Source organism: Palaemon carinicauda, chromosome 35, assembly GCF_036898095.1.
Source record: "Palaemon carinicauda isolate YSFRI2023 chromosome 35, ASM3689809v2, whole genome shotgun sequence".
NCBI classification, from domain to species: domain Eukaryota; kingdom Metazoa; phylum Arthropoda; class Malacostraca; order Decapoda; family Palaemonidae; genus Palaemon; species Palaemon carinicauda.
The window spans coordinates 8485684-8502636 of NC_090759.1; the positions used below are offsets into that span (position 1 = coordinate 8485684).

Sequence of the window (16953 nt, forward strand, 5' to 3'; positions counted from 1 at the left end):
TGGAGACATATCAACTTGTTGAACATAAAATCATTAAAACAAGTTTGAACTTATGAAGTCCCACCAACTCAACCGACAGATTGGGTGAACTGCGATATGGTGAGATAGTACTGTAGATGTTGTGTCAAAACACATTCAAAATCTTAAAAAAATATGGAAGTTGGATATAATCAGTAGGGCTAGAACTACGACACACACATTTTCCCAATGGAGTAACATCACCAATTCTCAAACAAGTGCAAAAATGACCTCTTCTTGCTAACTTGCAAGAAAATAACAGACAACTTATGAGCTAAGAAATCAGCTGTCTTTATAAAAAAACAAAGGAAAAATACCTTTTGGGTCTACACCTCAATAGCTCTAAAGATCCAGTAAGAGTTTTAATTTCAAGGGACCAAAAAGCTAAACTAGTTTGGTTATCCTCAGGAGAATAGAAATGAGAAAGATAGAGTTTGTCATTACTCTTCTTAGGTCAAACACATCAGCCTGAACAATTTCCCTTTCTTTTGGACCATGAGTGACAGAGCCATCTGCTTTAAGCAGATGAGAAATTTTTGAAGTCCACACCAAAGAGTGCAAATTTGAGGGTAGCCCACCATTTATGTTACTGGATTGTATATGGTAATATGTACATGAGATAACAATGTTAAAGTTTTTCTCAATATCTCCAAACAGAATAAGAATTAAAAACAATAAAATGGTTTCATCATACCTGAAAACAAATGCATTTATAATATACATATACAGTATTATAATCTTCCTCTTCTTTGTGTACTATATAAGATTTATGGATTTGTCTTGAGTTATAAGTTCAATTGTTATAAATATGTCTTGAGTAATAAAGTTCAAACGTACATTCACCTTCAAGGTAAAAGGGAAGGATTAAGTTTTGATGCTGTTATGATTATGATTGTTATTGTACTTGGGAAGAACACCCTCTTTCAAGCTTGTTGAATGGAAAATTATCACTGCTGTAAAACCATTGATCTCATTGATAATACTTTCTGTATTCCAGATAATCTTTCTTTCTTGAGTATTGTAGTGCATTCCACCTATATCACTGATTCTTTTCATTTTAGGGGTTAAGGATATAGTCATAATTTGTTTTTCTTTAATATTTGAAAATACAGTGTAGGGGTTCAAATCTTTGGTAATACCCAGATAAGTCCATAGCCAGTGACAAGGTTCTGTTTAACTCCTTCACTACGATGACGTTGCTTGACGTCAAAATATGCCCTATGTTACGATGACGTCCAGGATACTTCATTTATAAACATAATCCGCGTGGAATTTAAAATCACTTGTTTAACGTACAAATAAGTGTAGCACTTGTTCGTATATCACACAGTTCACACTCAGGAAATTTCACTAAAAAGTCCTCTCTCCTCCCTGATAGTAGCCCCTCCTTTTTTGAGCCAACCAATGAAGTCTTTAGGATTTTTGCCTTTATTTCTAATTGTGTAAGAGCTATTTTAGTCTGCTGTCGTGTTACCATGTAGAATTACACCACTTTCTCGAGCTAGTGGCGACATTCCCGAGTCATTACTCAAACCCCCTCTGACACCCCAAGCTTAGATTCATAGGGCTCCTCACATCTCTCCCCACCACAAATTGAAATACTGTAAGTCTATTTTAGTTTATTTCTATGTTGACATACATATTCAAATCACGCGTTTTTTAAACATTGTTGGTTCTCCAGCTCTGACTTCCATCCACAACATCACCAAAAAGTTTTACTGCTAATCCAAGTTGTTCACACACGGCAACATTTTTTTTCTTAATTTATTCCTTTTTTTTTAACTATCATTTCTACAAAATATCATCTTCATGTCATATTAGTATTGTTTATTGTTTTCACAAGTAAAAAGTAGATTACTGTCATTACTTCCATTTATTTACATTGAATCCAGTATTCCATGTTCTTACATGTGCAGTCTATTTCCAAGCCCATGAAATACTCAACAGGAAATAGCCAGTTTATAGTGACAGTCACATGCATGTTGGAATGACAGAACACTCTATCGAGTTTTTTTTATCTTAGTTGATTTGCAAATATTTAGGTATGCTAGTATTGATTTGAAACTTTGCAATGATTAGAGGTTCATTTGAAGTCTTTTGATACTGTGTGAAGTAACTCACCTACAACAGCTGGTATTCAAATTTTTATACCATCCTAAATGTGCTTACATCCAATGATAACTATAGACGCTTCCTCTTTAGACATTTTTTTATTCACGAATAGGGTGGACAGCCCCTCAAAATCGTACGAAGCAAGCTTTTCCTCAAGTCAGCAGGAGAAGAGTAAAATTGTTGTGGAAAAAGTCGATCAAATTGTCGAGCCCAATGTGTCAAGCACGCGAAATTCATTCTGCGGAAGTTTATCTGGCACACCAACAAAGCCGCCTGTGCCTCTCCCAGAAGAATTCAATGGAATGCCTGCTGGCCTTCCTGCACGCTTGGAAAGGTACTAATTAATATTGGTCTTTTGTATAGATTTTGATTATGCATGTGGAAAAATGTCCATGAACATGAATAGCAATTCAACTCAACTTACATATTTTGACAGCTTCTCATATTTTTGGAAATTGTCTTTAAATCTCTTACAAAGTATTAAAGTCATGAAAATTTTCAGGTCAGACAAAATAATCGAAACTCAGGGACCCTGCACGCCAGTATCAAGTAAACGTAAGCATGATGATGCTCAGCCAATCGTTGTCAAAAGAAAGCGAGGCCGTCCTGCAATGTATGATAGAACACCTGTAGCTCCTCCCTCCCGTGCGTCTACTCCTCCTCCAGCTCCTCAGGGTCCACCTTCAAGACCCCAGCCTGTAGTGACTGCAGTCCAGCCTGTTGATGTCGTTCCTATTCTTCCAGAAGCTTCTCTGTCTAAATCTGCAAGAATACAGGTACTGTATGGTGAAGGTAATGTAAATTCATTGAGTTTCTTTACTTATATTGATGAAAAGTGAGATGGAAGATAGTGTTTTCAAACTAAAGCATTTATTTCTTACTAGATCCCTGGTGAGCCATCTGGTGATTCACCTGGTCCTTTGTTAGTTGTGGAGAATGACCACAGAGTTGGCAGTGGCAACGTCGGTGTTGGAAATTCTGTGCCAAATCTTCATCGAGTGACAAGAGAGCAAGTCAACCTTGTCAGCTGGGTATTATTCTTTACCTCTCAAGTTACAGCAGCAGCTGCAACTGCCAAGGTTGCTATTATTTCATGCAGAGACAAAACGCTTCATATTCTGGATATAAAAACGGGTATTTATATGCTGTTGTTCACTTTTCTGTAGTTGATTTAATTGGTTGGTCCTTAACAAATATATCACTGTTTCTTTATCTCTGATACAATTTGAATTTGTTCCGTAACTGAAATACAAACTACGCTATTTAATATGGGTAATTACTTTCAGCGTAGCTGAAATGACGAGCCATTAGATTTTTAACGAGGGTATACTACCCCACTGCTAGTTAGCGGGGGGTAGGGAGGGGTAGCTTGCTACCCCCCCCCCCCCCCCCACACACACAAACCTGTGATTTAGCTCACTTTGCTATCGGCTCGGGTGACGGTCGGACGTGTCCGCTTTCACCCTCGCTTTTGTTGATCAGCCATTATTAATCTTTCTTTGCTTTTTCTTTTTCCAGAGTGTTTGTGAAGTTGGCCTCTGCCATCATGCATAAGTGTCCTGGTTTACCTGACCGCCCTTGTGGCACATTTATGTCGGCGGTCGACACGGATCCCCACACCTTGTGTCCTCATTGTAGGGGCCAACGGTGTGATAGTGTTAACGTATGTGGTGAGTGTAGGGAGTGGTCTGCCTCCCAGTGGGAGAGGTTTTCTCGGCGCCAGAAGAAGTCCAAACGGGATATTTCTCCTTCAAAGGTTTCTTTGAAAAGAGAAAATCCCAAGGACTCTTCCTCCGTTGCCTAAACCTCCTCCGAAGCTCCCACTCGATCGGTTTCTCCCGAGAAGCCGGCGAATGGTAGCGTAGACCGTAGTTCTGTTCACCGATCCCGGGGTGTGGGAGAGGGAGTTGCCTCCCATAGCGAGGCAGCTCCTCCTCCCCCGGAGGAAGATATTTCTTTGACTGTGAATAATAATGATTTACTGTATTACAGCTTTCGGCTTCCTTTGGGCTACAGTGAACCCTCGTTTATCGCGGTAGATAGGTTCCAGTCGCGGCCGCGATAGGTGAAAATCCGCGAAGTAGTGACACCATATTTACCTATTTATTCAACATGTATATTCAGACTTTTAAAACCTTCCCTTGTACGTAGTTCTGTTAACAAACTACCCTTTAATGTACAGAACACTTAATGCATGTACTACAGTACCCTAAACTAAAACAGGCACAAATATTAAAGGTGATTTTATATCATGCATTTCCTAAACACGCTAAAAAGCACGATAAAAAATGGCAACCAATGTTTTGTTTACATTTATCTCTGATCGTAATGAAGAAACAAACTGGAGGTAGAGCTTTGCTTATTACCCAGACATATTTCCCATACTTTTCCCTTAGAACTACATCACATCTTCCTACTTTAGATATATATATATATATATATATATATATATATATATATATATATATATATATATATATATATATATATGTGTGTGTGTGTGTGTATATATATATATATATATATTTATATGTATACACATATACATACCTACATATATACATAAATACATGCATACATATATATATATATATATATATATATATATATATATATATATATATATATATATTACTGTATATATATGGGTTATGGAAAAAATCCGCGAAGTGGTGAATCCGCGATGGTCGAACCGCGAAGTAGCGAGGGTTCACTGTACAGGGTTCACCCTCCAAGGAAGCTCTGTTTGACATGATCAAGTTGGGAGCAGCTGTCAAACAATCGCCGACGGTAGCAGATATTGATCCTCTGTCTATCGTCGACGTTGTGACAGGGGCTTCTGATGTGTTACCTCAAACCTCTGCTCCTGATGTTGCTGTGGTAGCTGAAGGCTTAGTTTCACCCTCCAAACATCCTTCGAGGGAGGAACTAAGTCCTACGGTCTCTCCTGCCGGTGATTCTCCCCCCCCCCCGGGGGAGTTCACTCATAGAGACTCCTCTTCGGAGGACTGCTGATGGTCAGCTTGCTGACCCTATGGCCCCCAGAGGGCGTATAAGGCGTAAAGCTCGCCTTCCCCTGCGCCGTAGAGGTCTTCCTTCACCTCACAAGGGTGTTAGGAGGCGCCTCTTCAGCTCGTCATCTTCGCAGTCCTCCACAGAAGAACCTCGTCGTCGTTCACCGATCCTGCCAGCTACCTCCTTGGACCTCTCCGGAGATTGTTCGCGATCTTCTTCGGTGGAAGGTCGTCCTTACACAGGACATGCCGACCTTCCACCCTCCAGACCTGCTGACCTGCCGTCGCCGTTCCTGGCTGCTGATGCGCTGTGGGCGCCATCACACCCTGTTATTAAACAGGCAACGGTCCCTTCGGGGCATAAGGGACTTGAGCACAAGATTGTGTCTCAGCCCCTTAAGCGCCAGGTACTACTTGCGTGCCAACGACCTGCAGCAGAAGTTCCTGTCTTAGCGCGCCAGCGCTCACCTGCGCGCACTTGCTGTTGATCCTGCTATCACGCGCCAGGGTTCCCCTGCGCGCCCACGACCACCTACGCGCCAGAGCGCCCCTGCAATAGCGCGCAAGCGCTCTCCACTGGTTCCTGTTTTAGCACAACAGCGCTCTCCTGCGCGTCAGCACACAAAGGAGGTTCCAGAGATAGTGCACAGGCGCTCACCGGACCTCCAGTGCTCTCCAATGCCTCAACGCGTGACTGCGCACACGCGCACAACTGCTGTTATAGCGCGCCAGTGCTCAACTGCGCGCCAGCGCACAGCACTGGAGTCTCCTGAGTTTGCGCACAGGCGCTCACCAGGACTTCAGCGCTGACCAAACCAACAGCGCACTTCTGTGCACCCGCATCCTGATGTGCGCCATGCGCGCCCACGATCTCCTGTGCGCTAGGCACGCCCACGATCTCCGGATCTGGGCATAGTTCCAGTTGCTCCTGCTCGCCAGCTCTCACCAGTCTCCATCGCGCGCCCTCGCCCACTGCTTTAGCCACATGCGCGCGCGCGCTTTTTCTCCTGCGCGCGCGCCCAACGTTTTCGCCCTCACGGGCCCTTCGGCAAGATCCTGCGCGCCCGCGCGCGCAATTGCCTTCACGCGCGCGAGCGCTCATCCAGCCTCCTGCACACCACCTGTCATCGCCTGTTCAGGCCGCCACGCGCCATCACTCGCCCGCGCCCCCTCGCGTGACCCAGGGCAGGCCCATCGTGTGACCACCAGCGTGATTTGCAGCGCGATCCCCAGAGCGATCATAGGCGCGATCCCACACGTGAGACCGCAGGACATCGCGCGGCCAGGTCATCATCGTCTCGTTCCCCAGCCCGCAAGCGCAGAACAGCGTGCTCGTCGGAGGAGGGGAGGTTTCCGGATAGGTCCAAGGATTCTTCTTCTGTTTCAGCATCTTTGCAGGCGAACCCTCGTTTGGTCACTCCTCCTAGGGATCGAACGATCCCCTTCCCTCCAGAGGGAGTGACTGACAGCGCGACTGTCAGTCAGCAGCCCTGGTTTGGTACCGTTGTCAGAGCTCTCGTGCAGGCTTTTAAGCCTGTATTCTCTGAACTGGGTTACAAAACAGTGGCGGCTTCGTCCCCCCTGAAGAGGAAGAGAGGAGTTCCTTCCGTGGTAACTTCTACAAGGGCGAAACTGTCTCCTCGGAAGTCATTGAGGAAGGCTCCCTCTCCCCCCCAGACTTTCTCCCCCTCCTCTGCGGACGAGGATTTCCCACCTCTACCCGAGAAGTCTTCTCAGGTAGGGGTTGAGAAGAGTCTTCCACCATCACTGCTGGAGTCCTGTATCCCTCCCAGGAGGGAGCCGAAGGACTTGAAGACTTTGCCTAAGTCTTCATCAAGGACTAGACAGGAGCCAGCCAAGCCCTCGGAGAACGTCCGCGAGTTCCCCCCCAGGAAGAGCCTCTGGGGACAGGAGACTTTGCTGCCAGCCCTTCAGGAGGAGAGCTACAGGAGTCAGAACATGCGTTCTGGCAAGTTCTGACCCTCATGAGGAGTCTCAATTGGTTTCCGGATCCAGAGATTCCTCCTCGTGAGGGCAAGGACTCTATGGTACTCAGAAGCCCTCGAGGGCCAGTGCATCTTTGCCCTGGTCACAGGGGGTTAAGAGTGCCAGAGACAAGGTCGAAGGCCAGCTCACTGAGCTAGCTTCCTCCAGCCGATCCAGCACCGGTAACAAGCTCCTCCCGCCTCCTCGCGTCCATCAGAGGAGGTACTTTGAGATCTTGGAGGAGAATTGCTTAGCTCTTCCTTTGCACCATTCTCTGAAAGAGCTTACCGGGGGAGACCCTGTAGAGAGACTCCAACCGGCAGGTCTCGTATTCGGCAACGAAGATCCTGAGCCAGGAGAAGGTAGTGAAGTGTGCCATGCAGGCTACTTCGTGGCTGGACATCTGGCTAGGGTCTCTGGGCATCCTGGTGTGGTTTGACGACCTGTCCAAGGAAAGAACCAGGAAGGCCTTGGAGACCTTTTTGCTCTCAGGTACGCGTACCATCGAATTTCTAGCCCACCAAGTCTCGAGCTTGTGGGCTAACACTATCTTGAAACGACGGGACGCAGTGGCTGAGAGATTCCATCAAAAGGTCCCCAGTACTGACGTTTGCAGGCTCAGACATTCTTCCGTCCTCGGTAAGAATTTGTTTGAGCCTAAGGACGTGGAGCAGGCTGCTGAGAGGTGGAGGAAGTCCAACCAGGATTCCCTTCTCCATAGGGCCCTAACATCGAGGCCCTACAAACCTCCAGCTACCCAGCAACCATGTCCTGTCAAGAGTACGAAGAAGGCAGCTACAGCAAAGACAAAAGTGTCCAAGCCCTTTCCTGTCAAGGACAAAAAGGGCAAAAAGTCCTCTAGGGGAGGAAAGAATCCTAGAGGGAGCGGCCGTGGCTGCAAACGCTAGGATTGGCAGTCCCCCTGCATGTCCACCAGTTGGGGTATGCCTACAAGGTTGCGCAAACAGGTAGCAGCAACTCGGGGCTGATTCTTGGACGATTTCAGTAATCAGTAAGGGGTATCGCGTCCCGTTCACGACATCTCTACCTCCCCTGACAGCGGATCCAGTGTCGCTGAGCTCCCTTGCCATGGGATCGGCAAGGGGGCAAGCCCTTCGGGCAGAAGTTGAGACCATGTTGAAGAAGGACGCTCTCCAAGAGGTTGTCGACGGGTCCCCAGGCTTCTTCAGTCGACTCTTTCTTGTAAATAAGGCGTCTGGAGGCTGGAGACCAGTCATCAACCTCTCAGCCCTGAACAGGTTCATCAAACAGACCCTGTTCAGCATGGAGACGGCAGACACGGTCAGACTTGCAGTGAGACCGCAAGACTTCATGGGCACACTGGACCTGAAGGACGCGTACTTCCAGATCCCAGTCCATCCGTCTTCAAGGAAGTACTTAAGATTTTGCCTAGACAACAAGATCTACCAGTTCAAGGTGCTGTGTTTCGGTCTCTCCACAGCACCGCCCGTGTTCACCAGAGTGTTCACCCTAATATCTTCATGGGCTCACAGGATCGGTATCCGTCTCCTCCGTTACCTGGACAACTGGCTGATCCTAGCAGACTCGGAGGCAACCCTTCTTCGTCACCGAGACAACTTCTGGGGATCATGGTAAATCTCGAGAAGTCCTTTCTGCTGCCCGCTCAGAAACTGGTATACCTAGGCATGATCATAGACACCAATCTCCACAAAGCCTTCCCATCAGACAACAGGATAGCAAGGCTGAGGAAGGTCGCAAGGCCTTTCCTCAGACGAGAAGAACTTCCAGCCCAATCATGGTTACGTCTCCTCGGTCACCTCTCATCCCTGGCTAGTCTAGTTCCCAATGGTCGCCTCAGAATGAGATCTCTCCTGTGGCGACTCAAGTCCCGGTGGAATCAAGGTCACGATTCCCCGGACACTGATCCCCATGGGTTCTGCGGAACAGACGGACCTCCAGTGGTGGGTGGCAGACAAGAACCTACGAAGAGGAGTGGACCTTCTCGTCCTCCCCCCGGATTTGATGTTGTTTTCGGATGCCTCAAAGAAAGGGTGGGGGGCTCACGTTCTGAACCACAGGACCTCAGGCCTGTGGTCAGAATCAGAAAAGTACCTCCACATAAACCTGCTAGAGATGAAGGCCGTATTCCTGGCCCTTCAACAGTTCCAACAATACCTGGCGGGCCACTCTGTGGTGGTGATGAGCAACAACACCACAGTAGTGGCTTATATCAACAAGCAGGGAGGTACCTTTTCAGAACAGCTATCCCATCTCGCAGTAGAGATACTGAGATGAACCGAAGTCTACTCGATCGCACTTTCGGCTCGCTTCATTCCAGGCAAGAGGAATGTGCTCGCCAACAGTCTGAGCAGAGCGACGCAGATAGTGAGTACCGAGTGGTCTTTGGATCGTCAAGTAGCCAACAAAGTCCTGACTTTGTGGGGTTCCCCGTCTGTGGATCTGTTCGCTACAGCGCTGAACTTCAAGCTTCTGCTGTACTGCTCCCCAGTCCCGGATCCCAAAGCTCTCTGGCAAGATGCCTTCCAACAACGGTGGGACAACATCGATGTCTACGCCTTTCCCCCGTTCTGTCTGATGAGGAGGGTGCTCAACAAGACCAGAATATCAGTCAATCTCTCGATGACCCTAATAGCTTCGCTATGGCATCACACAGAATGGTTTCCAGACCTTCCGCAACTCCTGACGGAGCTCTCGAGGGAACTCTCTCCACGACACGAGCTACTCAAACAACCACACGCCAACATCTTTCACAAAGCCGTAGCTTCGCTTCGACTTCACGCTTGGACACTATACAGCATCTCCTCACTGAGAGAGGCTTTTTGCAGCAAGTTGCGAACAGGATGTCTGGACACCTGCGTAGGTCATCTGCTGGGGTCTACCAGGCGAAGTGACGAGTCTTCTGTGGTTGGTGTCGTGGAAGGGGTATCTCTCCACTCGATGCCACTATTCCAGTAATAGCGGAGTTCTTTGTGTATTTGCAGGAGGAAATGCGCCTTTCAGTCTCGGCAGTGAAAGGCTATCGCTCAGCCTTAAGTCTAGCCTTCAGACTCAAAGGAGTGGACATTTCTTCCTTGCTGGAACTTTCCTTATTCATACGGAGTTATGGACTTACCTGCCCTCAGTCAGAAGTGAGACCTCCTCCATGGAACGTGGTTCGAGTTCTCAGGTCTCTTAAGAGACCTCCCTTCAAACCATTACGCCAGGGTTCAGATCGCCACCTTACTTGGAAGACGGTGTTCCTGCTAGCTTTGGCCTTGGCCAAGCGAGTCAGCGAACTTCATGGTCTCTCATACGACGTCGCCCATTCAAGGGGATGGGGGGAGGTAATGTTCAGGTTCGTCCCTGAGTTTGTTGCCAAGATTCAGAATCCAGGAGTGCCGGACCCTCGGTTCGACTCTTTCCAGGTTTCGAGTCTTCGTTGTGTAACAGATGACCCAGACCATCTCCTACTGTGCCCAGTAAGGAGTCTGAGGCTTTATCTTAAGAGAACGGCTGCAGTTCGTCCCCAGGTGCAAGCTTTGTTTGTGAGCACTGGGAAGACGAAGAGGAGGGTCACCAAGAATACCATCTCGGCCATCTCCTCCATCACGTCGCCCTAGAGCACATGATGTCAGGGGCGTAGCTACGTCCCTGGCCTTCAAGAAGAACTATTCAGTGACGCAGGTCTTGCAAGCTCGATACGTTCTCTATCGGCCCTCTGGTGGCTGCACAACAGCTGGTCTAAACCTCAGGCTCCTTAATGGACAAGTAGCAGAAGGTTGAGGGCATTGTTACCCGGTCTTAGTCTGCATGAATGAAAAGGTTTGTCTGGCCCTTATTCTTTTCTTCATCCTCTCCTCTCTTGGGGAAAGCAGCATCCTTGGTTCTCTGCATAGCTGACCTCAAACCACTGCAGGTAAACCATGCTTCCTTGTGTTCCTAGTATTAAGTTAATACTGTCATGTCCCCATACCCTGACGAGGTGGTATTGGGAAAGTCCTAGCCTCGAGTTCCATCTAAAGAACTCCAGGTCAACTTCTTAGGATGTGTCACACTGCATACCTTCACACACAGCTTATGTAGGCCGCAGCACTTGCACAGCAAGACGCTAACGAGGTGCAGGGACTCTTTATTACTGAGTACTTACACACTCAAATATTGAGTCCCCGGGCAAAAGCGAAAACCAGTAATGGCCGGTACTTACCACCCTTCCTAAGGGGTGAGTCACCCATATTAAATAGCGGGGTTTGTATTTCAGTTACGGAACAAATGACAAATTCGTAGATAATTTGTATTTTTCCTAACTATACAAACCTTAGCTATTTAATCAATCTTGCCCGCCAGCCCTGTCCCCCGTGAAAGTCCTACCTTTAAGCAAAGTGAGCTAAATCACAGGTGTGTGTGTGGGGGGGGGGGGGGGGGGCGGTAGCAAGCTACCCCTCCCTACCCCCTGCTAACTAGCGGTGGGGTAGTAAACCCTCGTTAAAAATCTAATGGCTCGTCATTTCAGCTACGCCGAAAGTAATTACCCATTTGTTCCAACACAGAGACTTACCTCGAACTACTTTCTTAGGAGGTACCTGGAATCTCCTCTTAACCGACCAGAGTTTGTGTAGTTTACCCTACTTCCGTTTTCTATGAGGACTAACCCAGTCATAAGGAGAACGTGCCCTGAGGCTAGTCCCGAGCCAGGTCGCGTGTTAGCTTGGGTCTCTCTCCCCAGTAAGTTCTATGGTCGCGTCGCTCTCCATTCTCTGTGCGACCCTTTGTGTGCACGACTCGTGTGTTCCGCGTGGTTTCCCTGTGCTTTCCCTTGTGTTCTCGCGTGTTCGCTTGATTCCCTTGTGCTTTCCCAAGTGTATTCCTTATCCTTTCCCTGCGTTCCTGTGTCTTACGGTATTGTGTTGTGATTATGGAACAGACCCGCCGTTGTCCTGGGCCTAGAGCCGGGAAGTCTTGTGGAGCGTTTTTATCCAAGCCGGAGGTTGACCCGCATTCCCTTTGCTCTTCCTGTAGGGGTAAAGTGTGCTCGCCGGCAGATACGTGCCCGGAGTGTGTCTTGGAGTGAGATCCAGTGGGTTCGTTTTAGTATGAAGAAGAAGAAGTCCACTAAACGATCCCCCAGGAAGGCGAGCATCTCTTCGCCCTTGACGTCGCCCGGAGGGAGGTCTGACAATGTTTCTGTTCCTTCTTCCCCTACCCAGAGTAGGGGACGAGGTAAGTCCGTTGCGGGGAAGCTGCCGATTGCTCTTCCCCAGGAGTCTAATCTTCGTGATGTTGGGGTTGCTGAATCTTTGCAGGCAAGTGGGGGTCCTGAAAGTGCTTTTACTGGGGGTCTTGAAGACTCTGCCCTTGTGCAGGGGGGCCACGTCTCCTCTGATGACCCCATGTGGAGTAATAATGTCCCTGTCTCTTCGCCCGCTTCATGGGCCTGCGTTTCAGGTACCTCGGCAGCTGATGGCACCCAAGATAAGTTGGACTCGACGGTAGCGGAGCCCTTCGGATGGAGGCTCCCGAAAACTCCAAGTAGGTCCCCGTTGAGGATGGAAGATGGCCTGGATTCCTGGTTCCCCAGCATGCTGCGGCCGACCTCCCTCCCAGCCCCTCTGTCGGCAGTTCCTGACATGTTTTTACAACCTTCGACCTCTGGAACTCAGCAGATCACGAAGGCCTCCGTTACTCATGCGCCTGCCCGTCGGTCGGGTTATGCAGAGTCGCCGGAGTCTTCAGCGGCCGGCTCATCGTTCTCTTCGGAGGGAGAAGCCCGGAGGAGGCGCCGTTGGAGGAGGGAGAGATCCAGGAGCAGGCGCTCCCGTTCGAGGTCGCGTTCAAGGTCGAGGTATAGTAGAAGACGTTCTAGGTCCCCGAGGATGAAATACAGGAGGAGTAGGTCTCCTAAAGAAGAATGGGTTCTCGTTCCCCGCAGGGGCTCGCGGACTTCACTGCTTTCCCGCGTTCTCCGAGTCGGCGGTCCAGAGAGGCCCTCTGCCAGCCATAAGTTTGACCCTCGAAAGGACCAGAGAGAGAAGACCTCTTCAGATAGGCGTAAGACCGCGAAACTTCCGACTCAACCCGCACAGCGGAGGGAGTCGCGTTTTCGGACGGGCAGCCTCGTCGAGTCAGCACAGTTGACTCAACCAGTGGACTCGCAGGGACGATTTCCTCCGTCGGGCAAGCCCACGGAAGTCTCACCCTCTTTGTCCAAGGACATGTTACGGACGGAAGTCCTCGCCGACACGGCGGTACCCGTCCCATGACCCAGGTCTAGTGCGGAGGTGCCCGTCGGCACAGCCCATTACCACCACATGGAGGTGCCCGTCGAGTCAGAACCCCAGCGACCAACAGAGGTGCCCGTCGGACCATCACCTCAGCTTCAGACAGAGGGCGTTGTTGGCGACGGTGAAGGTTCCCCAACCGAGGATTTGGCCTATCGGAAGGTTATAGGCCTCATACGGAGGCATCACAGGATCGAGGAGCCTGTTCCCTCCGACGAAGATGCCTGGCGTTCCAGCCTCAATCGTCTTATGGAGGCCCCCGTGCAGCAGAAACCCTCCTTAGCGCTGCCTGTGGCCAGGGACGTGGTTCTGGGGCGTACGCACGTGGACAAGGTTGTGGCGGGCAATGCCGAAGCCCCCAAATCCCAGAGTTCCTCTAAATTACTCCAAGGACTAAGGTCCCAAAGCAGGTTTTATGTGCTGGAGGGGCAGCGACCGGGAGCCTGCAAAATGGAGACCTCCCTTGAAGTGTTAGGTCAAGGTGCCCCGGAGGACAGAGCCGCGTCAGTCCCGATTTGTTTCTCACAGTCAGAGGCTACGATGATGGAGGAGGTGTCCAAGGACTTAGTCCACGTCACCTCCTGGTTGGACTGGTGGGCGTCTACTCTGGTAGGTGTCCAAGCCACCTACGACTTGACAGACCTGACGAATCAGGCCCTCCTGAAGGAGCTCATCATCTCTGAAGGAAAGACTTTGAAATTCCTGACATTCCAGTCTCTTGCCCTGTCAGCCAACTGGGTTCTTAGGAGAAGGGATACGGTCCTAACCAAGCTGTCCCGGAAAATCCCTGACAGAGAAGCAAGGGCTTTGAGGAGCCTGCCTGTGTTGGGTGACTCTCTGTTTCCTTTGAAACAAATGGAAGAAATAATGGAGAAGGTCATGAAGAGGAAGGAAGTGAGTGGACCCAGACCTCACTCCGTGAGGAGACCCACTTACAGGAGGACAACGTCGGATGGACCCTCTACTTCTCGAGCCTCTCCTAGCCAGACGAGGAGAGACGCTCCATCTACCTCTTGGGCTCAACCACCGCAGGAGCTCCAGCGGCGTCTGCCTCTTTTAGGTCGGCCTACTCAGCGTCCAGGAGAGGGCGTTCAGGCCGTTCCTCCAGAAGGAGATAGAGTGGGAGGCCCCCTACTCCTGCCCAAGCCTCAGGTTGGGGGATGCCTCAGACATTTTTGGCAAGCATGGAAGGCCCACGGTGCGGAACCCTGGACAGTATCCGTACTGAAGGAAGGTTACAGACTACCATTCCTAGCAGAACCTCCTCCTCTGATTCCAGCCAGCCGGGCGGAGTGGCTAGCACCCAAGGACCCCTTGAAGAGGGCGACCCTTCAGGAGGAAGTATCCGCGATGTTGGAAAAAGGTGCAGTGGAAGCGGTCCTACATCCGGGCCCAGGCTTCTACAGTCGTCTCTTTCTGGTGGAGAAAGCGACGCGGGGTTGGAGACCGGTGATAGACCTGTCAGCCCTCAACAAGTTTGTGTGCAAGACCGACTTCAAAGTGGACACCCCGAAGTCGGTCCTGCAGTCCTTGAGGGAAGGGGACTTCATGATGTCCATAGACCTCAAGGATGCATATTTTCAAATCCCTATCCACCCCTCAAGCTGGAAGTTTCTCCGGGTGAAGTGGGGTTCCCAGATCCTGCAGTTCAAGACCCTCTGCTTCGGATTGTCAACAGCGCCCCAGGTATTCACGAGAGTCTTCACGACAGTCTCTGTGTGGGCTCACGAGCGGGGTATTCGCCTCATTCGATACCTGGACGACTGGTTACTCCTTTCCTCCTCAGAGGAAGTTTTGAAGGAGCAGGGTGTAAAACTAATACAATTCTGCAAAGTTCTGGGTATCACGATCAACCTGGAGAAATCGAATCTGTCTCCCTCCACCAGGATGACTTACTTGGGGATGGTGCTGGACTCCCGCCTAGTGAGAGCCTTTCCGTCAGAAGAACGGTTGAACAACCTAGAACAGATCCTCCAGCCTTTCCTTTCGGGACAGCCCAGGAGAGCCAAGGACTGGCAGAGGTTAATAGGTCACCTAGTGTCATTAGAGAAACTGTTTCCCCAAGGGAGGCTCAGACTCAGGGGCATCCAATGGAACCTGAAGGGGCTCTGGAGCCAAGTGGACTCGCCCTACAAGTTAATTTCCGTCCTTCCGGAGGCAAAACACTCCTTGGAGTGGCGGCAATGTCGGCCGAATACCCTCAAGGGGATGCCCTTCGCAACCGAGCCCCCCGAGATGCTTCTCTTCACAGACGCCTCCAAAGAGGGGTGGGGAGCACATCTCAACAAGTCAACGAGAGAATCTTGGACAGACGAAGAGAAAGATCAACACATCAACGTCCTAGAGATGAAGGCGGTCCGAGAAGCGTGCCTACAGTTCGTAGATCTTCTGAGGGGAAACACAGTGGCGTTGATGTGCGACAACGCCACTGTAGTAGCGTACATAAAGAATCACGGAGGTCTAAAATCGAAGGAGTTGTGCGATCTCACGGAGATCCTGGATTGGGCCGAGTCAGAACAAATCGTGATTTCAGCAAGGTTCATTCCAGGCAAAAGGAATGTCCTAGCCGACGGGCTCAGCAGGATGGGCCAAGTAGTGGGTACCGAGTGGTCTCTTCTCCCAGGAGTGGCCAGGCTCATCATTCAGAAATGGGGTTTGCCGGTGATGGATCTCTTTGCAACCAGACTGAACGCACAGCTCCCCGTATTTTGTTCTCCTGTCCCAGACCCAAAAGCGGCGTTGGAGGACGCTTTTCGACACAAATGGGACAACCTCGAAGTGTACGCTTTTCCTCCCTTCGCATTGATCAGGCAAGTGCTCAACAGAGTACGGGCAGCTCAAAACTTAAGGATGACTTTGGTAGCGCCCTGGTGGCCTGAGAGAGAGTGGTTCGCGGATCTAAGAGATCTAGCATGTCTTCCCCCGTGGCCTCTGCCCGACAGACTGGACCTACTACGGCAACCACACTTCCAAAGGTTCCACGACAATCCTCGGTCTCTTCGCCTTCACGCTTGGAGACTATCGAGCGGCTCCTGAGGAAGGAAGGATATTCGGCAGGAACAGCTGAAAAGATGTCGCGTTATCTGAGGTGATCTTCAACAGCGGTCTACCAGGCAAAATTGGCTACTTTCACGAAATGGTGTGCCTCAAAGAACATCAAGCCTCTAAAAGCCTCGGTTCCAGATATTGCGGATTTCCTCGTGCATCTCAGAGACAGGGTGGGCATGTCAATACCGGCCATCAAAGGAGTCCGTGCAGCCTTGGGCCAAGTTTTCCTTCTGAAGGGCATTGATCTGGGCTCCTCTAGGCACATCTCTATGCTCATCAGGAGCTTCGAACGAGCATGCTCTCCACAAGCCTCCAGGGTACCGCAGTGGGACGTGGCAAGAGTATTGAAAATGTTAAGTGAACCACCGTTCGAACCCCTGAAGGACATAGTGGACAGGGATCTCACTCTCAAGACGGTCTTCTTGTTGGCCTTGGCCTCAGCTAAGAGAGTAGGAGAAATCCATGGGTTGTCCTACGAAGTCTCTCATTCGAAGGGGTGGCGAGAGCTCTCCTTCAGG

The 16953-nt window shown here is 49.9% G+C and overlaps 1 protein-coding gene across 1 annotated transcript in view; it reads left to right on the plus strand.

The window, feature by feature from the left end:
- The window catches only part of Hira (histone cell cycle regulator-like protein), a 257277-nt gene that overhangs the window by 153136 nt on the left and 87188 nt on the right, over positions 1-16953 (plus strand). Inside the window, exons 11-13 of the mRNA XM_068358689.1 lie at positions 2243-2464; positions 2633-2906; positions 3015-3264. Of these exons, the coding sequence (XP_068214790.1) occupies positions 2243-2464; positions 2633-2906; positions 3015-3264 (746 nt within the window). The remainder of the gene's footprint in view (positions 1-2242; positions 2465-2632; positions 2907-3014; positions 3265-16953) is intronic.